Source organism: Thunnus thynnus, chromosome 17, assembly GCF_963924715.1.
Source record: "Thunnus thynnus chromosome 17, fThuThy2.1, whole genome shotgun sequence".
NCBI classification, from domain to species: Eukaryota; Metazoa; Chordata; class Actinopteri; order Scombriformes; family Scombridae; genus Thunnus; species Thunnus thynnus.
In genome coordinates, this window is record NC_089533.1 from 23,064,915 (window position 1) to 23,091,958 (window position 27,044).

Here is a 27,044-nt window from a genome sequence, read left to right on the forward strand (position 1 = left end):
CCCCTCCTGACATTTAGAGGAGAAATCTGGTCTGGGAACTTGGTAGGTACCGATGTTCAGCCCAGATTATCTGGTAATGTGCTTGCAGATTCATTGGGGCCGCCCCAATAATTTCAAACATGTTTGATATTTAGGATTTAAAATTTGGATGATTACGTCACTACTTTCTGAGCAGGACCACAATAGCCAATGAGAGAGACAAGTCTACAAGGAGACGGAAGTAAATGAGAAGACTTTTATAATGGCGACCGTGAAGAAACAACAACAAGCTGTTATACGGGTGCTTTGGACAGGTGAGATGGAGGATAGACTTGCCGATATGAGGCGAGAACACGACTGCCTATATAACATGTCTTCTAAGACATATCATAACCATATGGAAAAAGAGAAGAGCTTGACTAAAGCAACTTGTTGCACTATATCAGTCTCCATCTGCTTCCCCATGAGATCATGTGAGGTGGTGCATTGCTCCTTCTCGCACGATAATCTCAATACCATCATGTAGTGTGCGATATGCCATTATTTTCAAATCCTGTAGAATGTGCATATTTGAGATTAGAGTGGAGAACATCTATGAAGTGTGCGTGATGCTACCCGATTTCAAAATCGGCTAGGATTTTAAAACTTGCGTAGTCTAAGCCCGGTTTAATGCCAGAGACACGTCTGGACACATCGACATTATCAGATATCACAAAGCAGCATTACGATACTTAAGTGAACATTAAGAAAAGCTGCTTTCCTCCTTTCGCCTCTCTTGTCCTGCAGGCCAGGTGGTACTGGTATGTGGCAGAGCGCCAGGCATTCAGCAGGACGTTTTTAGTGTGTTTTTCGCTCCTGACCGGGACTCTGCAGACAACTGACCAGTGAGGAGCCCACTCCTGATTTATTAACTTTGGAACCTTTTCTTTTGATCAGATGAGGATATATCTACATTCACAGGTGTGGTGTACATGAACAGCATTATTCATTTAAACTAAAAAGTGCAGCATGGTGTACATCCTGTTGAAAGGGTAATTGTCAAAAAAAAGAATCCCTTTCAACACCTACCCTTTTATCATATCTTATCAAAATTCATGTGATGGGAAGATGGGTACTATTGGTAGTCCTTTTAAGTGCTTTCAATATGGATGTTTTAGCTGCACCTAACCAGTGCCCTTATGGCAATACACCTGACTTACAGAAGCCTGCAATAAGTGATAATAAACGTACGAAAACACTTGATTGATTTATCCATTTAAATAAAGACTAATCCTTTTTGGAGGATTGTTTATAAATGCTTTGTGCTGTCTGGACTTCCTGCAACTGGGAGTTAATTTTGCCTCTCAGCCACAAGCCTGAGAGCTATCTGATTATTTTATAATGCCTCCCTCCAGGCAGCCATGGTATTACTCAACAGGCAATTTCAGAAGGCCTAAGCTGCATGAACTCTGGGCCTCCTATGGTCTCAAACCACAGCCAAGAGGCAGGGCAGTGTGTGTGTGGGTCTGTGTGTGTGTGTGTGTGTGTGTGTGTGTGTGTGTGTGTGTGTGTGCTCCAACACAGGAAGCATCACATACAAGAGGGAGTTGTTTTCTTTGAATCTGTCTTTTAATCTTGGCAAGATGTTTCCATGCTGTTCCCTGATTGTTGTCCCAAAAATGTCTGATCAGATTCCCATGAGATAAGAGGGAAATGAAAGTGTGGAATTGGGGATTTATTGGCAGCAGGAATTCTGGCTGAGGGAATTTATTTTAACAGGGGTAGCAGAGTTTATCGAAGAGCACAACAGATGGGAAAATGTTAAAATTGATTCTCTGTGTCAGTGACTGTTGATGCTGCAAAACTGCAAAACACTTCACTGGCTCTCAGGTAAACCTTTGATTTACATGAGAGCACCCTTACATCTACACAGTAGGGGTCAAGACACTCCAGTAGTCATACTTATACCCTTTTCTTACAGAGTAATTAGCATTTCCAAGAATAGATCCATTGTGGGGTGTCTTTATTCGCTGCACCATATTATCTACTTCTTGCCTTGAACTATGGCTCAGAGAAATCCAGAGCAAAGAGCTGCAGGCAGATAAAGTATGGTTGCTTTTTCCCCCCTTCTATCTTCAGCGTGGGCAGAGGAGGAAAGCCTGAGGGTCTCCTGATAGTCACAGCTCCTGATTCTCAGGGGAAGGGAGATCTTAAGTGGAGAGTGCTCCAGTAAAACATCTCCAACATAATTTAAATCACAACAGCAGCTACAATAATTTCCCTTTTATTTATCGCTCAAGTTTTTAGTGTTGTAACGCAGGTGTGTTCTAGTGGAAAAACTCTTAACACAGCACTTGACCCTGGTGCTCAGACTCCGGTGACACCGAGCAGCAGCCTCATTATCACCTGGCAGGAAAACACTGAAGTCACAAGGCTGTACGCTTGTTTTTGCCTGTGGTAAGAGAATGGTTGCTGTACTGTTGGCAATTATAACAAATGATGTAACACTCATGACACTTCCTTTTGTCTGAGCATTACATTCAGGCTACTCCCTGCACTTCATAGTGGTTATTATGGCATACTGCTGTCTGCATAACATGTGATTATGTTTGACTTGACACTCTGCACTTGAGCATTAACTGTTCTTATTACCAAAGAACTAATACAGTAAGAGTAGACGTTGATAAGGTCAGGTTCAAAATCTTAAAACGACAGTCAGGTGTCCATATGAACACTGACAGAGGTTTTCCTCACTGTAATCATTCCTCAGGTTCACACGGGCTATTAAAATTATTTAAATGTGGACCCAAAATCCACAGTGTGTCCACAGTCATTTTGTGCAAAAATACGTTTAAAAGTTTATCTGAAGCTTATATGAGGCTTCAGCAGTCTGAGTTAGTCATATCAAGTGGATATCTGCCACATTTACAGTCTTTTTAACATCAAATTCCCTGTTTGTGTGTCTTCGGACAGTGTTTCCCTGTTGAACTGGGGTGGAAGTGTAGTAACAAAAAGAGGGACTTTGGCTCTAAAAAGACTGTAACACTGAAAGATATTGCTTGATTTGGATGACTGAAGCTTCATATTAGTTTCAGATAAACTTTTAAATACATTTTTGCACAGAAGGAGGTTTGTGAATTTTGGCCCCCATCACTTTCATTGTAAGTGCATCATGAAGGGATCCTCTAGGCCTAATGGTCAGTATGAACAGGAGGAATGATTACAGCAAGAAAAACATGTTTCAATGTTCATTTGGGTACCTGACTATTGTTTTAAGACAGACTTGAAAAATTGTGAACCTGTCCTTTAATTGCCCTAATCTTTCACTGAACCTACCCTATTCTCTGATGTGCAGTCATACTGAGCTCATATCCACCTGTGGTCTGTGTTTTGGGGACTTTGAGTGAATTCTGCGTACCTTGAAGTCCACAGACAGCTGCGGTGTGTACTCCAGAGTCCACAGAGCCCTGACAAGTGATGCCAACTTCTCCGTCACTTCTCCCTTGGCAAGCCTCGTCTCATCACTTTTCACCAGCCCGTTTATTCTGGTCTCACTCAGGTCCAGCTTGTACCGCTCCAGCCCCAGGTACTCTGCGAGCAGATCGGTGTTGCTCAAACACTGGACCACGGCGTTCATAAAACACGTGTTCCCGTGGTTTTTCAGCCCCAGAACACCTGGGACTTTGTCTCCGTATTGGTAAAGTAGTTTCTCTCTGCCGGTGCACAGAGATGAAGACGTGCTCTGAGTGTTTTTCACCATCCGATCCCACGCCACCTGTACATCCTCTTTGATAATTCCTGAGCTGGCGCTGAGGGTGCAAGGTGCGCCATTCCGAAACCCCCCGTCGTCGTCCTCCGCGTCCTGCGCGTCAGCGTCTCCAAAGTGGGTGAAAGTGCCCAAAGTTTTGATGATTTTGTTCATAAAACTCCCTACAGACTTTAACGATTTCTTTCGGAAAAGCTTCCCAGATTTCGGCTTCTTCTCTTTGCGCTTCTCCTCCTTCAATGTCGGCATTTCCTCCTTGACTCTGCTCTGTCTTTCCATGACAGCTCCTCTACTCCCTCGCTTGTCTATTCTGAGACTGATAATTGTGTAAATTCCGATGCCGGTGTGCCACTTCTCCGCCAGTGTCCCCTGTCCGGATAGCAGAGGGAAAAGCGCCCAGAGGTGACACCATCGCGGAGCCAGGAGGCACAACGGCACACTGTTATTCCACCCTGCGCTGACAGCAAACCTTCCTCATCCATCCCAGCACTTACTGAAGGCGTTCATTATCACTCCGACACCGCTGTGACAGGCAGCATCTCGTCATGCCCGGCACCACACGAGCCGCTCCGCCGTCCAGCTGCAGCACTGCGCGCTCCCCTCCCATCGCTCCCAAGTTCGCCTGGAAAAGGCTTGTGATTGTGTGGCTGCCTCCTCCCACATTCTAGCACATGTGGGAGATAAGAGAGCAGGGTACAGTCTGGATCCATGTTGTTGGCACTGACAACTTTCCACAAATCAGTAGGATAAATTAGGCCTGTATAAACTCAATATGTATATCACATTTTAGCTCATAAATAGGCCAAAAGTTTGATGCTGGTTACTTTATGATGAAAATCAAAAACGTACAAAGCTCATGTTTCATTTATAATCTTTAATAGCCTATAATTAGACTTATATTTGACTACATAAAATGATTTTCTTTTTGAAAGGCTGTGCTCGCATCTTTCATCAATGCCTCTTTCATGGGGGAATCCCTTTACCCTCTGGTACCTTCAGAAAATCTCAAAATCTGCTATGATATTTTTTGACAGAAGTGATTTCCCACTGTGAAGAGACATCAGCTACCAGGGGTTTTCATGTCAAAGAATTCTGTCAGTCACTTTTCTGCTCTATGGGCAGTGTCAATTTTGATCACTTCAGAATAAAAAAAACGGCAAGCGAGCATTTCTTGTGTGAATATGTGTGTGTGACCCCAGCAGCCTACAAAGGAAATTCATTAACTAAGCCTTGGAGGGCATTTCACACAGGTTACAGTGTCCTGGCTTATTACCTTCATTCCAAGGCCATGAAGTATGCAAGGGCGGCTCTGCTTATCTCATTTGCTCACCACACAGATATGTTTATTCACACAAGGTTTTCTTGCTAACACTAAAAACTGCAGATTTATTGCAATGGTGAGCAAAAGCATTACGACTGACTCTCCCCCTCACTGCTAATGCAACCTGAAGAGTGAGCCAAGAAGAGCCTCCTACTCTGCTTCTCCTCAGAGTGCTGCTTGTGATTGTGTGGAGGACCTGTTGTTGTTGTTGCTGTTGTTGTTGTTGGGAAGCAGCAGGCTGAATTTCAAGAGAGAATAAACTCAAGTGTAACTCAAATAGCCTAGAAGAACTCACTGCACTCACAACTTCCAACAATACTCTTTTCCCAACACTCTGATGTCACCAAAAAGAAGCAAATAACAATCTTTTCTCTTGCACGCAATGAGCCAAACATGTAACCTGTGCATGTGAACCAACACTGCAGAGGTAAAGTGTACTGACCTCTCTGACACAATCACCGCAGACCAAATGCAAGGCTGCAAGGGGAGCTAGTGGTCCTCCCCTGACATATTATGTCAACTCTTTGAATTCCTCACCTGCCTATAGGAGCAAGAAAGTGTGATAAAAAACTGCCAAAAAGCCACAGATTGGAGTATTTCCATCCTTCTACTCCAAAAGACTAGCATTGATGAAGCATACAATTTTTAAACTTTTGCAGTAATGACCCAGGGGCACCTCTGAGCTGCTGTCATCTATCATACAGTGCTGTGCATGTTTGAGAGTCTGTGGCTGAGCAACAATCACCTCGGTGTTTGGCAGTTGTCTCCTTGTTACGGCCTCCTCTCTCGATTGTTATTTTTAGAACGATTCTTTAAAAGGCAGGTGCTTTTTAATTTCTCTCTTGCAAAGTTGATTTCTCGCATTGCTAAGACTGAAATCTAAATCCATATAATGTGTTCTTCCCTCTCTATGAAAAGGGAAGATGATGCATAGTAAAGAAATGCAGTTAAGTGGATTTGTTTTTCCCTCTCCATGTTTATGTGGCCTATATTTTATTGTCTTTGATGTGCTTCTCATACAAAGTGCAGTCCTTTGAACATTAATGTCTCAAATCTCAAAGTTAAGATAATACAAATTAAAGAGGCAGCAAGGTGTGTTTCATTCAGAGTGCTGCAGAACAGTTCTGGTTCAAGTTTTATTATTATTATCATGATCATTATTATTATTATATATACACACACGATTAGATCACTTTTGCTGCCTAATAGTTAAGTAACATTATGCCTATAAAAGGAGAGAGAGGTAATTTGCCCGTGACGCTCTTCCCTGCAAAGAAGGAAATGTCATCCCCAAAAATGAAGCAGGCAACAGAGACCATCTGGTCGCCTGAGTCATATATGCCATCCGCTCCGGGAACAAACACTCCCTTAGCTGAAAGAACAATGCGCTATCACTGTGAGCCCTGCCGTGGCTGCCTTTCTTCAGTAAAATATGACCAGAGGCAAGAATGTACACTGTGCACATCACATTGTTTTGTAGGTTTTGTAGTAAAGCAGAATGAAAGTTTAGGCATTTTTTTTCCTGATTTTTAAAGATAGTGAATGTTTTTCACACGTCTCTGTAGAGCTGCAATGTTGATTAATCGATCCTCGGGCAATTAATTTCCAACTATTTTCATAAAAGAATAATCATTTTAGTCATTTATTTAAGCAGAAGTGCCAAAAAAAATAGCTGGTTTCAGCTTCTCACATGTGATGATTTAATGTTTTTGTTAGTCATACATGATAGTGTACTGAATATCTTTTGGTTTTGGACTGTTTGTTGGACAAAACAAGACATTTAACAGATGGATAGATTAATTGAGAAAATAATTGGCTGATTAATCCATAATGACAGTAATAATTGCAGCCTTAGCTCTCTGCTTCCTACACTAATGACATACATTTGTGAGGTGTTGTGGACAGTGCTGATCAGTGTTATCCAGCTCCATCTGACTCCTCACAAAATGCCTACATAGACAGACAGAGTGAGGAAACAGCATGCCCCAGGAGAGAAATCAATACTGCTTTGTGTATTTTTACAGCCCTGACTAAATGCGTTGTTCTACAAAAGTTTCCCAAGGTCTAACAACACGATCGCCTTCATTAGAACTAAATTGATTTAACCGTTCCTGTGATGTGACTTTGTTTCAGCAGAAAAGAAACAGAAGGGGTTGAGTGGGCGAGTTCTGGCTTCCACCGGGTCCCAGATTATGCAGGCCCCATCTGAGCTGGCAATAACACATTCCTTGTCAATGCCTTTAATTTTAATGCAGTTGGCAGAGGCCTTATGCTTTCTCATGGACTCCAGGAGCTTTTGAGTGCTGGGCAGGATCTCCCACACACGAGCAAAAACGCACACGCACCTGGACAGAGAATAGACGGCCACCGGCTCAACAGCACACACGAGGCAACTGACACAGCAAGTCTCTCCTGAGACTTTGGAGCCAAGGCTACAGTTCTATTTCTATTCATGCCCTATTTCATCCACAACCAGTCCTATTTTCATACTATCTGAACTGTTATCAGTTACAGCAGGAGACCCAAACATGCAGAAAGGAACCCAACCAGTGCACATTTACCACCACTACAACAGAAATGCATTTTATTCCTGTCACACAGGCCTGCAGTCTAATCATGAATATTAATTTTTTTTTGTGTTAAAATCCCCAAGTAGGTTTATCTCTCCTCTCCTCCCTCATTATTCTCTTGCTATCTCAGGTGGTGGCAACAGCTGTCAATCTCAAACTGGAAGCATGCTCTGTGCTGTTCCAGCAGTAAACACATGAATTTACCATTATTCTTGGCTGCAAAAAAGACAGGTGCTGGCTGTTTGTGTGTGCATTTAAATAGATAGAGAATTTTTTGTTTTGAGGAAGTTGTTGTAATTATTAACATGATCTACAAAGAATTATAACATGGACCAGTATCTGCACAGTGAATGAAGAACTGAAGGATGAACTGCAAAAAGTCAGATGAAGAGAATCATGCTCTTATTGGACTGAAAGCTGTCAGTCATTAATGTTTCCATTCGTCAAAAAAATGCACTGTTTAATACAAAAACCCCATCAATTACAGCTTAGTTTAGGAAAACTGGCTTTTCTAAATTTAAAGAATACACATATACTGTCATAAATAGAAAACATACAGTACTACAGCAGACAAGCTGCAACTTCAAATGAATTGTATTATAGCTCCCTCTACTGGTTAGTTTTAAATTTGACATTATATCCACTATGTCTGTTTTATAGGAAACAGCGAGATGGGACAAAACAACAAATTCATATTTAATAGATTGTGGTGATATTGATGATCACACTGACAACAAGTCGATACTTACAGTTACAGGACAGTCACAGTATATGAGCATCTCTCACAAACGACAGCACACATTGTTCTGGCTGGTACTTTAACCATGCACTTGCTCCTGCACCTGAGCTGTCCCTACAAAAAATACAATTCACACTGTCTGTAACAGCCACAAAATGCAAACTACATTCTATATATCTAGTGTACTGATTTCATAAGCACAGCAACGTTGTTGTGTTGTTGTCCCGGGACAACCTTTCTCAGCTCAGAGATTATTCAGGAAAGAGGATTTCATTTTCTATTAATACCATACATACTGCTCATACAGATAGACTGTTATTCTGCTGCTCAGTATTGGTTGGAATTCACAATCATGTTGCCCCCCTGATCACAGTCAGCCAGTGGTGTCAAATCAGGATTTTCCACTTTCCATGCAGAGCTTTCCATTCCTCCTTCAACACTTTACAGGTCAGTGGCCTTATAAACATACATAAAATCAACACTGGAGTGTCTTCAGAACAATACTTTAAGAGTCCCTTAGCAGCTCAACCAAAGCCTGGTGTTGAATTCCATTAAAAAAATGATTGGATGATGATGATAGCTGATCTGATGCACACCGTCCAAGTTGGCTGAACTTGACCTAATCTGCTAGGATGAAAGGGAGGTAATCCAAACACATCTCACTGCCATAGGTGCTTCCAGAAAGTATTGTTTTCACTGTCCCTCACATAAAATTTTAGTAAGAAAACATCAAGCTTGAATAGCATGTTCATATTACCAGTGGCTTAGCATACTGGAAGTCTTTTTTGAGACTTCATATAGCACTTCAATTCCAGGATAGTGAGCCTCTTGCAACCCAGAAAACATAACTATTGGTCTGATCAGCGAGTCAGCATCTGCCTTTGTATGTGTATGTACTCTATAAAGAAACTATATTAATTCTTTTGGTGCATTTGTGAACTTACAGCTGCAGGGTAACAACCTCTTACATTCACTTTCGGTTGACAAGAAAGCCATTAAGCTCCACTGGTCATTTTCCAGTCTAAGTTTGTATAAAATGATATATAAATATGCAGTATCAGTTTGGCCACATTTTCACATTCACTTGAATGAGAAAGTGTGTCCAAACTTTTGACTGGCACTGCATATATATATATACTGTATATATAAAGATATTTCTCACATTACATGATCCCTGCATCTAGTTCATCAGATACAGCCTCAGGGATGCAGTGTGAACTCGTTAGACAAGCTGGCTTTCAGCTGGGAAGGATTCTGTCTGGAAATAATGCAAACCAGCATGATAGTTTTAGCTGACTGTTATACAGGCTATGTTCTTTTTTTAGTAACTTCATGGCATGTTAATGAATGTTTGGCTTTGAATATTCAATAGCTTTAAGTGATTTATGTTAATGCCGTACTAATATGAACAATTTCGACTTGCAGGAGTCTATTTCACCTCAAAAACAATGCTTTCATTTGCAATACAAAGTCTTCTTTCATCTTTCATCTGACATCATCTCTAATGAAATAAACTAAAGCAGTGGCTCCCAAACCGCAGGTTTTAGCCTCTTAAGGGACTACACAAGATAAATCTGAGGGGTCGCAAAACAATTAACATGATGAGAGAGCAGAAAAAAAAAAAATGCACATTTTTCTTTCAGACATTTATTTGTTTTTTCTTGTGTGAACTGGGGGGGTGGGAATGTCACAACCATAGATATTACACAACTAGATATGTTTTGAAGCTATAACCAACTATTGTAGGTTGTTGTAAAGCTATGTTGTGGGAGAAAAGAAACGTCAACACTGGTTTGTCGGCTGCCAGTCTGACATAATTTTTAAAGCCACTAAAAAGCAAAAAAACAATGTATCTATTTTACTTGAAATTAGCACAGATACTGTAGACATTTGTATGTGTATGTACGATAATATTTTTCTAACTGGTCAGCGTTCCCGTTTCAGCACTAATTGAACATCAGTACCTGTTTTTAATTAGCCCAATTTGACGCACCCTAAACCCAATGCTGCCATTAGTAGCTTATATAAGACTAAAACCTCTTTGTCATTAGCCATTTTTCACAAAAGACATTTTCTCATGTCACTAAATGAAGAGCACAGGTGTAAATAATAAAATTAATGATGCTGAATTCAATTTAGCTGCTGTATTTTCAGGGTCCTGGTGTTGTGCGTACTGGTTAACTGTCACACTGTCATGACTGCCTGGAACAGAGCCATTGCTAATGTTATTAGTAACACCTGTGCTTTTCCTTCTATGACTACTGTGACAAATGTGAAGCCCGTTCTTTTTGCAAATACAATGTTTAAATCTTATCTCTGAAATCTTGTTATATTAATTCACATATATATCCCTACATGTACTGTATATGTATATGCTTGAAAATGTGTTTGTCTGTGTACATTAGTTGTGATAAACTGGCGACCTGTCGAAGGTGTATACATTCTCAGATATACATCATGTGATGTGAATGAACCATGATGTGATGTGAATATAGATAGTATGGTGGAGTGGTTTACAGAATGGGCTTTCAATAGGCCTAGAAGTCACCACACACAGAGATCCTATCATATGATTAGGATAATATTACATTTTGGATTCTAAACAGAGAGAAAGTCATTGTCTTAATGGCTCAGGTGTTTATGTATAATATCATGATACACATGGCTGATCCATTGCCTGCACTCTCTACATCGACCAGGTCAGCTGTGTGTTACAGTGTGTTAAAATTCACTTTCTATAGTGAATGAATAAATGGAAGTTCTAAATTGAATTTACTGAAAATTGCAATATAAAAAGACTGATGCAACTTGCAATAGACATCAAATGACTTGCAGGGGAATGTTTATAAAAAGAAACAATTGGACACATTCAAGTTTTGATTGTTTATCATGTAGTTTATACTGATTTAAACTGACAACACAAAACCCAAAGAAAATTTCCATCTTCATTCCAGAACAAAAAAAATCACAATAAAGTGACATTTGACACAATAAAAGTCAGCTGATGGCTTTGCGGTACATTTCAATAGAAAACAGGCCATCTATTTGTTCCTTTGTGTTTTGCATAATGTGTCGTGAATCAGTGCCCCTTGACACCTCAACAAAAGTGAGGTTCATGCCAGAGCAGGCGCTGTTCAGAGCTGCTCAGCACAAAGGTCTTTATTGGGGTCACATTCAGCTTGGCAGACCACCCAGTTGTGTGGGTGGAGACACATTCATGACCGTGTACCCCAAGCTTTGCTGTGATGACAAATGAGGAAAAAATAGTCATAATTCTCTCTTAGACATAAACGACCTGTGGCACCTTGGATGAAAGAGTCTTCAGTTACACTCTGTGGCCGACCTCCAGGGTGGCATCTTTGCAGGGTGAATTATGACAAACATGAAAGGCACAAAACCACAATTCAAAATGCCCTTTAGAGCCCCATCTATGCAACATTAATCTTTGAGTAGGACGCATGACCAAAAAACACTGTCCCCTTTTATTCACATCAATTCAAGAGTACGCTGCTTCCACCCAGAGATTCAAAGCACTTCTGCCCTGCAGAGGGCAGCATTTAGAAGAGAATGATGGTAGAATATTACCACTCATGGAAACTTTGCTGCAAACGTTAAAGGGGGCTCAGTAAAGGATCCATGAGTGAAAAACACAGAGGTGGCCCAGAATCATTATGTGGTATGCTTTGGTACAGCTGATCCTCTAATTATAAATGACATCAGTTAAATTATTGTAATTTGTGCGTCAGTCCACCACAGTTGTTGTCTTGAATTGCAGGATGTTTCATTGACCACTGAGTCTCATTCTTCTTCGTTGAGGAGAAAATATGACAGCCACAATGCAAGAACCCTCTCACTTTAGTGTATTGTTGGGAAGTTGAGTTTCATTAAAACCTGAAAGTCCAAAACAAGTTTTATTAAACAACATTTGTGTTGACAACTTAGTAATTTGATAAAAAACTCTTATCCTCCCTCTGCTCCTCATGAGAAACTCATAACCTGCACCTATTGGATCTACCTTTTTTCTCCTTTTTTAAAAGTCTGTATGAGAACAATGAGAAGGCTTAAAGACACAGTGTGGGGTCTCTCTGAACAGCAACGATATTATTCACGCTTGAATTATCTAAGCTTTCCTCTCCTCTAATACTCCTGTTCAAAACCAATTTGAGAAACAGCATGCTAATTGAATATTAGTTTGTAAAAAGACAGAGGACACCCCATTATAAACAGTGGTATCCCCATGTTTAGGCCTCTCACTTTTCTAAACTCTACTGATCTGTGGGCGGCCTGGCAGCACTTCAGTGTGGCCGTGCCCTTTAGATGTGCCTGATTGGCTCAGCCGGTCTTAGCACAAGGATAATTGGATAAGCTTCTAATCTTCACACCATCGCCTCACAGCTGGATCCTACATGAAGGATTAACTAGATATCCCCGGGTAAAGCAGTTTGTTGAATGCAGTTAAACATCTATCATAGGTTTTCTTAATGGGCAATATCTTTTAAACACTGCTTATAACCAGCAGGTGACTCATAGAAGGTTTTATTTGTAGCATTGCCATTTTGTAAAAGATATTGGGAGATGTGATGGGAGATTAAAAATGCAGACATGACTTCCCAAAATCTGTGTTTTCAGACAGTATTTCTTTGGATTTTTCTCCCCTTTTGCATTAAAGTATTTGATGTTATTGTGGCAGGATATAAAGCAGATACTGTATGTGTTGAAGACTGTGGTATGCGCTTGGATCGCCTCTGTTTACAAAGAATTTCACATGATGTAGTAGCAGCGCAGATGTTTTTGCAAAACCACAAAATAAGCTCTTCTTCATTTCCCCTCACTGGCTGAGCTCTGCTTTGAGATGAACATTCGCCTGCCATCACTGACAAAACACAGAGATGTTTATGCAGTAAAATTCATGCATGTAAAACACTGTGATCCATAACTGTGATTGTGTCTGTGGTGTGTTCTCAGACGGTCTTGTTATTATTACATGCTGCATGTTTCTACTCCCCAAATATTCTGTTCGTCAAAACTACAGATGTATTTTTAAGTTGAAAACTATGTACAATATACAGTGCATTAATCAATTCATGTGATATTTAGAATGTATAAAATGTAATATAACATAGCATGTATACTGACCACACATCCCATGCAAATCAATCCATCCCAAAACAATAAGACTAGGTGGCCCTAGTGAGCGAGATAGCTGGGTTATCATCTGGTATGTGCACCTCAAAATGTTAGACTGGCAATGTGTTAAACCGAAGTCAATGGTGCAACCCAAAACAATGTCTCAAGGGTTTCTTAGGGGTAAGTGGAGATGCAGATCTGTATTTAGGAGCTCTGTGCTGTACCCTTCACCCTCCAACTAAGGATATCCTAGTGCAGCATCGACAATATGGAAGGGTGGAGGCTCTTAACAGTTTGTTCCATGTCACCCATGTGTAGGAGATGTCCTTGTGAATGTGTGTGTTTGTGCAGTGGTGAAGTCCACTTTAAGCAAGTCCAAGTAAATTTCATCAAATCTAAAGATGGGTGAGACCGAGTTACAGCAAGGACAAAGTGAAGACCTGTTGAAGACTGACACCAAACCAGGAACTACATAGTCTATGTGTGCTTCCAAAAACAATAAAACTAGCAATAGCAGGGCTATTGTCTGGTATGTGTGCCTCCAAATACTAGACTGACAATGTGTAAAATATCTGAGTTAGTCTGTGGTGCAGCCCAAAATGTCTCAAGGATTTCTCTGGGGTAAATAGATGCAGATCTGTCTTCAGGAGTTCTGAGCTGTATCCCTAAACAGGTGAAGGGAGAAAAAGGAGAAAAACATTTTTAGTCATGCTGCTAACACCATGGCTCCATGGATGGCAATGCTGGTTGGGCGATCAGCCATCTGGTTCAGACTCAAATATCTCAGAAACTATTGGATGGATTGCTGTGGCTTATTTTACAGACATCTATGTTCCCTATAGGATGAATCTGACTTTGGGGATCCCCTTAGTTTTCCTTTAGAGCCACCATCAGGTTAAAATGTGTGGTTTTGAGTGAAATGTTTCTACAACTGTTTGATGGATTGCCATGACATTTGCTTCAAACCATAATGTCTCCTCAGGATAAACAGTTGTAACTTTGGTAATCTCCAGACATTTCCTCTAGCGTCATCATCAGGTCAAAACTTTAGTTTGGTTTATGACCAAATACACGCAAAACTAATGACATTTCCATCATATTCTCTGTTTAATGGAGTTATTATAACAAAGGTTCAGGAACAAGACCACGCCCCTCTCTTTCACTAAATTCAATCACCTGTTCCTCACTAATTCAATCATCCGTGCATACCTATATAAGTGTGCCTAACCCCTTTCTCTCCCGTTCGTCTCAGTTCTCACGCGACCTACGGCACGCTTGCATCACAAACGCTTACCTCCCGCCCGTGATCCACATTCCTCGGCAACATACCACCCACGACTAGATCCAGCAGTACCAACGTGATATCTCCTTCACCACCACATCCACATTCTGCCCCTCCACGGCCTACAAAGCCAGGCTTTCCCGTTCTGCACAGCCTCCAGTACCACCACCGCTCCAGCCGACCACTCGCTTGCGGGTTCTCTACCCAGCGCCCCCCGCACTGGCACATCGATGATTCCATTCTGCCGCCACTACGGCACAGCAACAGACTGCTTCAGCCCTAGCTAGGGCCAAGTCGTATTTCCCCACGTGCCTGCTCCCTACGTCTTAATTCCCTGGTGTTTTTGTTTCATGCCTGCGTCTATGAGCCGCACATCTTACCACTTCACATGCACCCCTCGAGCCTCATCTCTTCGTCCCTCACTCTTCGACCCTCAACCCTCATCCCTTCATCCCTCCCTCGATCCGTCCTTCAGGAATCATCCTGGCTCTCCTCCGTCGATATTATTTGTTTACAGCGCCCCTTTTCACTTCCTATTGCCACAGATAGTATAGCTCCCTCGACTTGCCTGCTTCTTTTCATTCATTCAACCTTTATTTACATCTCAAGGTATCATTGAGGGCATGCCCTCATTTTCAGTGACATTGACTGACTGTATCAACTGCTTCGCCACAGTGAACAATTTTCATTGCAATCACTTCATTTTGATTCATTGCTTCAGGAAGCCTGGTTTTCCTCATCATTAGTTGATATGTAAAGAAGCCACAGAGCTCCCTCCTTTCTAACCCCCTCCGTTTTGTACTGTTTTTGTTTTCGTCTCATCCCTGTCTGCAGACTGCACAATCATCCCATGCACATGCATCCCCTCATCCCGGCATCCTTTCCTCTTCCCTTCCTTCAGCTGCAGCTACCTCAGCGTTTTTGGCTTCCAAGACAACCGCACTAATTAATCCCACAACATCCTGCCATGCTCAGATGCAGCAGTAGGTGGTTTGCCTCCAACCAACCACCTGAACGGTCCCCACCCCACCCCCCCCCGCTCTCTATGAACCGTACCACGTCATCTTTGCAGCTCTTCTTTGGGGGTATGAGTGGTCTTCCAGTCATCCTCGTTCATACAGCCTACTACATCATCGTCGACCATAATAAACTAGAAATTTAAATCCTTGGCACAAGACTCATATTCCCACCTGAAAGCCGGTCCCTCCATTTTCAGCTTCCATGCCTCCCATGGTCTTTCGTTCCCTTCACTCAACGTTCTGACCTCTCCTGCTTCACCACCTTCGCCCGTTCCATTCTCAAGATTAAATCTTCCACAATACACGTCTACACCAGCCGAACTAACATCTCCATAAAACTGCCCTCAGGGACACCATACCTAGCCTTGTCCTACGCACACTTCTGCATGTTATCTGTAAGTCCGAAACACATCTTATGCCAAACGCTCGCCCCTCACTCCAGACTTCCTGGCCCACTACCAAACTCTCCGCACAGGCAGCCTGTCTCCCCACATCGACAACGTCAGTCCACATTCCTAACCGTACTCTGGTCAATTCTTCCGCAGTGGAGCCGCTTCAACCGCTTCCAAATAAGAAATCCCAGACCACCTGTTAAAATTAAATAAATAAAATTCTCGACCGCTAGTCTTCCCAAGATTCCATACCTGCCTCACTGACATTCAAAGAGCCCATTCTCACTTAGTCCAATGAAGTTAATTTTGGGGGACGACGAAGCAGAAAGCTCATCGAGACACGTGTCCCCCACCCTGAGTCCCTGGGTTCCTAGACGCTCCAGCCTCTTCGTGATTCCATTTGGTCCCCGGTCATCCCTACGCCATTGACCCCCTTCATCCGTCTCCTCGACCCCATCATCCCACCGTACACGACCCGGACCAACCTTCAGCTCCCATTCATCCCCCGGCAATCGACCCCCTTCTTCCCTCCTCTCGACCTGCATCCGGCCCACCATACACTATCCTCATCAATCCTGAACCCTCTCGACAATCCAAATAAATCTACTTTTATACTGTTCAAATGGCGTGGTCTTTGTTAGTGAAGTGCTGATTAGCAAAGGTTAGCATGCTAAGCTAAGATAGTGAATATAGTAAACATTATACCTGCTAAACATCGGCGTGTTAACATTGTCACTGTGAGCATGTCAGACATATGTATATATATATATATATATATATATATATATGTGTGTGTGTGTGTGTGTGTGTGAGTGTGTGCGCATATATATATATATATATATATATATATATATATATATATGTGTATGTCGGATGTTCATGTTAAAAGTGGCCAACGTGTCAAATAACGAGGTAAACGTATGTAGCAGTTATCCCTGTGAGCAAAAAGCAGCAGCGTCAGACTGCTCTGAACGCTAGGTTTCCAACGTTTTTTTCTACTTTCAGCCCGAGCTGACATCAGTTTGTGACGGATTTCTTTATATGGACATCTGCTATGTGCAAAGTGCGCGAGTTCGGTGCTCCGCTCCGGGATTAGTTATGCCAAGCTATGATGCCATTACACAGCATTGCAAAGTAAAATAAGTAGTTTACCTGTTGGAGGTGTGCTGGTTGTCTGCAGCTCTTCATAAAACATCTCACTGTAGCTATTTCTGCTTGTACTCTTCCTCCCTGCGTTATTTCTAACTGATACGCTGAACAAATAGCTCCATATGTTGTTGTTTCCACCGGTTTTTAGAGCTGCTAACAAAGCTCTGCTAATTCAGTGAGGAACATGTTTTTACTTTCTGTAAATTCTTCACAATAAAAGTCTCCCATAAGTTATTCATTTAAAAGCTTTTAATGTGAAGCAGTAAAGCATTGCATTTGCATTGACAGTAAAGTTACACAACTCTGATACGTAAAGCTGGCCAATCAGAACAGAGTGGGCTCATCGGATGAGAGCCTAAAATGGAGTCTAAGAGAAACTGTGTATATTGAGTGGCTGCATAAAGGGCCAGTATAAGATAAATAAGGAGTTTTTTGAACTTTGAATCATGCCAAGCTACTCTAGTGGAGTCTAAAAATAAAAATTTAGAGCAGAAATGAGCATAATAGGTCCTCTTTAAGGACTTACAATTGTTCATGTCATCTGACAACTCAGGAAGGTTATATAGTAACCAATTGGTCATATGAATTAAAATACTGTACAAAATAACATTATATCCATTAAGTTTGGGTTTTATTATAACAAAAGACTTTGACTGATGTGAGGTGTTGATGTTTACTTGGTTTTCATGCATGCCAGTATTAGTACTGTAAGTGCCAAGTATATTTGACTGACTGACTGTCTGTGTCTTTGTGTGTTAAGATATGTACAAGCAAACTGCAGACACAGACATATATATGTGGCACCACATTTCCATTTGTGTTTATGCTGTGTGTGTGTGCTGAGGTCTTCAAGGTATTTCAGGAACATAAACTAGTCATTAATGAGCACAATTAGTGACGATCATTTAGGGCGCACCAGCAGCTAAGTGGAGTAAGGCATTGCAAAGGAATGCGAGATGTAAGTCCAAGTTAATCAGCTCCTCCACTGCTTTTCTTGGCACTGGCCGGGCCCACCACAATGCTGCAGCTCTGGAACAGCGTAATTACAAGCTGCTATCTCACTAAAGAGGGCTCTCGCTCTTATGCAGAACAGTGATGACATGATTAGTGTTTTCCTGCTCATCTAGGCCTTGTGAATGGGCATGATGACAGCTGTATGTGGCTGGGGAAACAGCGCTAGATTGTTCCTCAGTGCCTTTAAACATAACAACACCTATCACAGTGAACGCTTCTTGTGTGAGCCACAGAAATGAGTGTTAGCAGAATAACAGCAATCTGTCCACATTCCCTTATTATTGCGCTGAATTTGCGGTCTTCTGTATCAAAGGGTACGTGATTTCTTTGGAGCAAATGAAGACAAATTGTGTTGTCCTGTGGAGTGATGAGACAGGGTGTGAGGGGAGGGTATCTTCACCACACACTGTATAACTAACATTTATCATAACACAGACAAGATTATGTTTTCTTAGTTTTAGAAAAACAGGCTGCTCCAAGAATATGATTGAATAAAGCTCTAAATTAGATGATGAACAGACTGTTTTGCATAGCTGAGGACAAATTCTATAAACAAACCTTCAGAAACTGAATAAATTAAGTCACATAGTTAGTTTCAAGTTGGTTTTACACCATCTTCAAAAAGAAAAGCGCTTGGAATCTTATTTTGCTCTATATTTTATATCTCCTGTCCTCTTAAAAAGGAGCTGTTATGGAATATTTTACAAAAGCTTTCCATTAAAAGAAGACCTCTGTGCCACAGTATCCCTGTCCCTGACACCTGTAGAAATATTAAAGGCAACCTTGCACTCCATTAAACATGAGGCCCAGTAAGGAAGTGGCGGATTCTGTCATCAGAGTAAATCCTCAATGTGCAGGAAGGCCTTCACCCATAAAGGCCCGATCTGCCATAGTGTGAGTTACTGGCACTCTTCTCTGTCCTGCAGGTGCTGGTTTGTGTAGCGGAGAACCGGTGGGAGCTGGCGAAGGTCGCTGGAGGAGGTTCTTGCAAGGGAGTGAGTGATGTTAGTGGTCGATCTAAATAGCATGTACAAAGAAGTCAGAAGGAAATGGTTTTGGCCTGAGCGGTGAGGAAAGAGGCTGTTAACAGTATGCTCCAATAATATTTCCATTAACGACTTCTCATTAAACTCCCTCTGTTTTCAGCTGCTAAAAGAGGCTATAAGCTCCCTGCATTACACCAGCACACATTTCACCATTTTATTAAAATATAAGGGCCGGGGGTCTTTTATAATATATAACCCTCTCTATAACATAACTCATCCAATTTTTCTAACTCACGCTTTCCTCTTCAGTGGATTAAATGTCTTTAAAGTGGTTTTACAGTATCAGTGAAGTGCAGAGGTATTCCATCCCAAGAGTGATTTGCTCTTGTTATTTTTAAACTCTAGAGGTTACATTGATCCATAAATCACCTGGCCCACGGTGTCTAAACGTTCCGGCTCAGCCTGCCTGTCCGATGGTGGATTTATGATCCGCCGGTGTAGCAGCGAGGGCCAGCATAGACTCCTCTGGGTTCACTGGCGCTCTCCTGTGCACTTGTGTACATATTTAGAAAAAGTGTGGGGTGGCTGAGTGCTGTTCGGTTGTGGGTCAGACCACCTGAGCTATCTGTTGTGATGCTGCTGTACCTCTCTGGCTGCTTAATGAGATACAACACTAAAAGTGTAACGCACATCTCTGCAGGAATCCTTTATAGGTGGGAAGAATCAACACAAGGAGCTGAAACCTGTCTATAGAAGCTGTGCTGTAGGGTCTTTTTTCAGTCTCACATTCATCTTGTGAAACTATGTGCTTTCGACAAAGCTTGGCAAAGAGGTAAATAGCAATAAAAGGGGATTGGAGTGTACGTGTTTCCCTTGCCAAGTGTTGGAAAAAAGATCTTCCCTACATTGAGCGTCTGGCAACGGAGCCTTGGCTGGTGATGTCATCTCCAGGTTCACAGTTTTGTTTGTTTCACCTCCATTATATGTGAAGGTTCAACAGACCTGAATCTCTTGTGGCTTCTACCCTGAGACACATTTTCCCTTGTTTGGTGTCCAGTTCGGGCCTTACAAGGCTTCACAGCTGATCTTAAAAAAAAAAAAAAGAAAAAACAGTACATATAAACTTCATGCTCTTTTGTAAAATATGTCTGTAATTCCATTAGCAGTAATGCCATTCATGCCTCAGGAGATTTGGAATTGCTGGCCTAATGGTGACATGTTTATTAGCCCAACAAATGAAATGACATGCCTTTCTCTCCGCTGGCAAAGATGGCAGCTCATAGCAGGCTGAAATTAGAGTAGAGACTTGGAGTGAAGTAGAGTCTTTGAAGAAATGTATGGTTGGTGATTTGCAGGCCCACAATGGCAACTAGTTACCAAGAGCGCAGAGAGTATCATTTGGTCTGTCTGTTGGTTCACCACTTTGGTCCATACTGGCAACTATTTGATGCATTACCATGACATTTTGTACGGACATTCATCATCTTCAGCGGATGAATCCCACTGACTTTCCTCCAGTGTCACCAGCAGGTTGACATTTTGTCTTTTAGTAAAATGTCTTGACAAGTATTTACTGGATTGCTGTGAGATTTTATGCAGACATTCATGGTTCCCAGAGGATGAATACCAATGACTTTGGTGAACCTCTGACTTTTCTTCTTGCACCATCATGAGGTTCAAATTTATGGTTTTGTGTGAAATGTCTAACAACTATTTGATGGACTGCATTGAAATTTGACATTTGACAGACATTCATGCCACCCCCCAGGATGAAATAAAGTAACTTTGGTGATCCTCCGACTTTTCCTCTAGTCCCACCATCAGGTCAAAAATTAAATTTGTACAATACTTAATTTATGACCAAATACTTGCAGAATTAATGATCAGCCTCAGCTGTACCTTGTGTCAAGTGCTAACTAACAAATGTTAGCATGCACACTAAAGATCATGGTCATAATCACCACAGCTAATAACAGCTGCTTAACATCATGCTAACATGTTAACAGCATGTTAGCATTGTCATTGTGAGCATGGTAGCATGCTGACAACAGCGGTGTCTAAATAAAGCCTTACAGAGTCGCTAGTGTGCTGTAGACTCTAGGTCTTGTTAGAAGATAAGCAAAATTAACAGTTAGCTAAATGAAATGCTCACTGCAATAGATTACATCTAGCCTATTTCATGTATGCAGGTGAATCTCTCTAAAGCACTGGCATTGAAATTAGTGGTCTCCTAAAGGCTTCAGTGATGCACACAGGACTTCAAAATCCCACCAAAATGAAAAGACAACAGTGGAGGCCAACATGACAATTGTATTGTTCTTCAATCAATGCATTGCAATGTGTAAAGATTTCAACTGCTAACTCCGCCACTGCAACCGATAATTCCTATGGTGGAAGTACAGCACATTCACAGCTGAGTCCTACCCATGGTGTCAGGAAGAATTTGTCCTTTGCTGTGTCTGTGTAATGTGTGTGGAGGATGTATGTTTCCTGTCAATGAAGAGTAGTCTTCTTATTTCCTGTTTTAAACGTTTCTACACAAACATTTTCATTGGCCCCAGAGTTGATTTTCACCACAAAAAGCTTGGACCTGCCAGCCAGCGTGTTTCCTCAGCTGGTGGATAACCTCCACTGCTCACGCATCTCTCCCTCTGCCATCCATTTCCTCCTCTCTGCCTCCTACTGGCCCTTCTTTCAGCACTTTAATGGGCAGTCAACTTGACTATGGCAGACATTCTTCACTGAGTTTAAGTCAAAACATGATGGACAGGAAAGAAAAATATATTCTTAACTAATCAACACAGCATTACTTCCAAAGCGAAAGAGCCCACCATTAACTAACTACATTAGTTTGTAAGGTTACAGGTTACATTAAAAATGACCAGTATATCATGTTTAGTTTTTCTCCACTGTGAGGAAGCCGGCCCTGAATGCTGGCATCATCATCTGATGAGGATGCTGACTGTTTGCCTCGGACATGCAGCTTTATCCTCAGGCTTTTATAATGATATGTGTGAAGCCATCAAATGCATATTAAAGATCCCTTTTCCAAGATTCTCTGTCAAGTCAGCTTAAAACATTAAAAAGTAACAGCATTTTCAGACAAATCATTTCAGACGGTATGGAAACACCTAGAAATGAAAAGCCTGCTTTTGTCCACCTCTGTCTGAAATCAAGAACCCATTGTTTTAAACAAGACTAGGTCAAAACCTAGTATATGGCTGAACCGACCATGTATGGTCAATGTGCATAATTGTGGCCAATTTATTACAGGGATAGTCAGTGGTAGTGTCTATAATGTGAATTAAATGTTCATCTGCAATTTTCTGTAGTGGTACTGAAGTAACATATCACATGACATGGTTAAGCAACTTTTGAGTAAAAAAAAGGGGGTATAAATGCAGAAACACCCCCTGAGGACGTAATAGAAACTGTTCATGCCAATTCATTTTGACAGAGCAAAGCCAGAGGGGGAACTCCAACACTGGGCCGGCCGATCAATGGTGTAACTTCATCACTCAGTGAGTCAGTCATTCAGTGGCGGACATTCAGGGTTATAGGGCTGGTCTGTGGCCTGTCCAGCCAAAAATTACTAACAATTTTGAGTGTTTAATTGCCATAGTTATCATTGCAAACTGCATATGAAGGCAGTGAATTTTCTAGTCTAAGTTCCTCAGGTAAGCTATTTCAAAAGTTAAGAACCCTGACAGCAAAAGCCCTGTCTCCCTTGGTCTTCAGTCTTGACCAGAAAATAGCTAACAGGGCCTTATAAGAAGATCTCAAGCCACGGGCTGGTGAGTAATGATTTAGAAGCTCAGTCAGGTAGCTCGGTGCCATACCATTCAGGGCCTTAAAAGTTAATAGTAAAATTTTGAAATCAATTCTAAAATGGACAGGCAGCCAGTGAAGAGAAGCTAAATTAGAGGAGATATTATCATGCTTTCGTGATTTGGTTAAAAGACTGACGGCTGCATTTTGGACACCCTGAAGCTATGCAATCATGTTTTGGCCGAGGCATGTAAACACTGCATTACAATAATCCAGAGGAGAAGTGATAAAAGCATGAATCACTCTTTGAAGATCATTAACAGAAATAAAAGATCTAATTCTAGAGATATTTCTCAAGTGGAAAAAACACGACTGAGCTAACCTTTTAACATGGGACTCGAGAGTGAGGTTCTGGTCTAAAATAACTCCAAGGTTTTTAACAGTGGGTACCACATGCTCAGCTAGAGAGCCAAGAGCAGGCTAAACTTGTCCATGAGTTAAGCTGAAGAAAATTTACTGCCGTCCAATCCTTAACCACAGCAAGGCAGTTATGCAGGGAAGATAACTGATTCAGGTGGTTTGCAGGACAAGTACAGCTGAGTATCATCTGCCTAGCAATGAAATGAAATATCATGCTGTTTGATAATGTGTCCCAAAAGGAGTAAATAAAGAGAAAATAAAATTGGTCCTAGAATAGAGCCCTGTGGCACCCCATACATAGACAATGCTTGAGAGGAGGTAAAGCCATCAACAGACACAACACATTTTCTGTCAGAAAAGTATTTTAGATTTCTTTTAGACTTCTTGGAGTCTCTGCTGATTGCCTGGCAACCTCACAGTGACATCAAAACTCCAGGAAGCGTACTGTATATTCCACAATGTCAAACTACATGTCATTTTTATGCTGTTTAATCCAGTTTTTGTACAGATTATGGGATATAGGCTAGCTTTTCTCCCCTCTTTCCACTCTTTGTGTTAAACTAAGCTAGCCGGGTGCAGGGGTGGTAGCTTTATATATAACACACAGACATGAGAGGCATCCATCTTCTCATGTAACTCTGGTCGAATGAGCATAGTTCTCAAAATGTCGAACTATTCACTTAAACATTAATTTGGTTTGAGTTTTTTTTTTCACATTTTTCATCAGCAATCTGACAGAATTTATCTCTGCATTGCACTATTGGTTTGAATACACAGGATGAGAATGAATCACTGCTAATTTCTTTCCTACAGTACATTTGAACACACTGTGATTACTTAAGCCCTTTCTGTAGCTTCAAAGCCCACCTAGACACCTACCTCAGCGACCTCACCCTGTGTATGCCTCACCCTGGCTGCAGCCAAGAATCCAACTACGTGGCAGGTTAGAGATGAGGAAGCCAAGGGTGAGAACAACGGTCTGACTGCAAGACTTTGAAGTTCCTGCACGCTCTGGAAACAGGGCAAGGAATCACCTGCCATAAAGAAGTGTGCGTAAGCACTGAGCTATTTGTTCTGGTGCCTGGGTGGTTATGGGTCCCCAGGGAGGGCTGGCCCGGGCCCCTGTGAGATCACATCAGTGTGGATCAGGCGGGAGTCCACCCGGAGGTGGAACTAATGGGCCCATGTGTTCACAGACACTTCTAAGAGCCAGATGCTGGGAAGAGAGACGTCCATCCAGTTTTTCACAACACCTCCCCTGGAGAGAAGAGAGGAGAACCCAGTCAAGCTTCACACGCATGCTAGACATAGAAATCAGTGTATACAGATACACATGTTCATTTGGTTTTATACAGGCAGGAATGCTCTCTGACACACACACACAGACACCTTTAGTTTGTTGAGTCTACACGGAGACTGTTTCCACTCTCCCTCTCATTGATGCGGCACGCAAGGTGAAATACCCTAATAAAAGGGATCCGGGGCTCACATCTATCTATTCCATATGATCTGCCTGCCCCAGTAAAAGTCACGTACAGACTTCGGGGCCTGTGGTTCTTTGTATTATTGATGCAATCTTGACCTCTCCAATCTGACGTCTTATTCAAAGTGGTTAATGATTACCATCTTTCAATGTGTTTCAGCTGTTGCACCGGTAATCCCTCCCTGTTCCATTGGAAGGATTGTTCCTGTGGATGTCAAGGTCTGGACATTGTTTTGACCTCGACTGTTCCTCCAAATTGACACAGAATGGTCAGTCATTAGCTCATCTGTCAAATCTCATATAACATCAGCAACATTTCATGGTAGAAATTCTTGTTATTAAATCTGCTACGATGATATGGATTTGAAGCTTAGATGAGCGGCAGGATAAGGGATCAACAGAAATAATTGAAGGCTTTATGTGTCTTACACAGCTTACTGTATTCAAATGCATTCATTTGTTTTATTGTTGTCATAACAAAGGGAACTCACATTTTCATTGTGTCTCAGCGAACAATGTTTACATCTCATTTATTAGACCTTTTCCTTTAATAGACTCAGGCTTACGAGAAGTGTTAATAACCACCTTGTAAATCTCAAACAAAATGAGCAACACTAAATAACTCCACAAGCACTGATGCTGTCAAGTGGTTAGAGACACAATAAAAGATGAAAAATAAGCTTAAACCTTCTTGCCTTCTCATCCTGATAGACACACTGCAGTGTGAAGTGGTGATGTGGTGAGAAAACTCCATGTGAAAGGTGTTTTTTTAGGGGGAATGTGTCTGTCACCAGTCCCCATGCTGCCCCATCCAGTCCAAACCGGAAGACTGGCGCAGTCCAGAGGACACAGATAATGCGACGCCACCCTCTTCCTTGCTTGTGTATAACATCCTAGAGCTCTGCCTGGATCAAAGCAGAGACAGATCACACACATCCTCAGTAAACCCTAGAGAGAGAACGTCTGGAGGCCACCTCAGTGTCAGAGAGTGATTCGTCTGCGCCTGACAGAGATGGGGGCTCTGTGAGCAAGGAAAAACAAGCAGAAGTGAAGGAAGAGGTCAGCAAGGCCTCTGTAATGATCGCTTAATAACAAAGATAGAGGTAAGAATGAGTCAGAGAATGAGAAGAATATAGGAAATAAAATGTGACTCAATCCTGATCCATTGTTTGCAGGACTAACGATATAACTTCAAGGTCCATATGAAAATAGTTAAATACACATTTGATGAATATCAGTGTGTTTAGAAGAGGATAGATCAAAACAAGAGTTTAACTGATACGTCTGCATTCCACACTTGACTTGTATCATTTCATTTATATAATAGAAAGCTGTTTTTATTTACTTAATTCATTAATTGTGAGTAATTTGCAGGACACATGCGTCTAGACACGGCTTATTAAGGCGCTAAAAGATTCACACCTCCCCCTGTGGGATGTGCATGCATTGAGATGCAGTGACACACTCTGGTAATGGGTTCGTGTCATTAGAAGTACTCGGTTTATCAGCGTTTCCTTCAACTGCATGAGCTGCTAAATTGGTCTGAACGTGGAGTGCTTGTTTTCCCAAGCAAAACAAATTTGGGACCTGTTGATTTATGGGCATGGCTAGTTATCTTGAGTGTGCATGCACCGCAAGCTTGTGTGGCAAGTCTCGCATTAGACATGAACCGCCCGTTGTTGTAGAATTTCAGAGTCCTGGTATCTTTTTTGATTTAAAAAAAAGCAAAAACAAAACATCAATTTCCCATGCAGGCTTATCACATTCGGTCGTCTCTTTCATCTTGGAAAAGGAGCTGTTGTCCAGATGGAAGCAGACAGACAGCACACATCACTCAGGAATCTCAAACAGGATTGGATGAGCAGTGACTGAGTGTGACTCAAGATGAGCTGTTTTGCTTTGCTGGCCACAGAGGACGAGTAATGCCAAAGGCTGGATGGTTTCTGCCTCTGGTCAGTTGCTCATAGCACACATAATGCTTTCCCTTAGATGGGCCTGAAGGAATTTTTTATACTTATATTGAAAGATCCCTTATTGCACATTTAATGCT

At 41.7% G+C, this 27,044-nt stretch overlaps 1 protein-coding gene across 1 annotated transcript in view; it reads right to left on the bottom strand.

Moving 5' to 3' along the window:
• The window catches only part of usp43b (ubiquitin specific peptidase 43b), a 68,801-nt gene extending 64,455 nt beyond the window's left edge, over positions 1 to 4,346 (bottom strand). Inside the window, exon 1 of the mRNA XM_067615727.1 lies at positions 3,377 to 4,346. Coding sequence (XP_067471828.1) covers positions 3,377 to 4,003 — 627 coding nt within the window. The 5' untranslated portion in view covers positions 4,004 to 4,346. The remainder of the gene's footprint in view (positions 1 to 3,376) is intronic.
• Between the last annotated feature and the right edge of the window lie 22,698 nt (positions 4,347 to 27,044).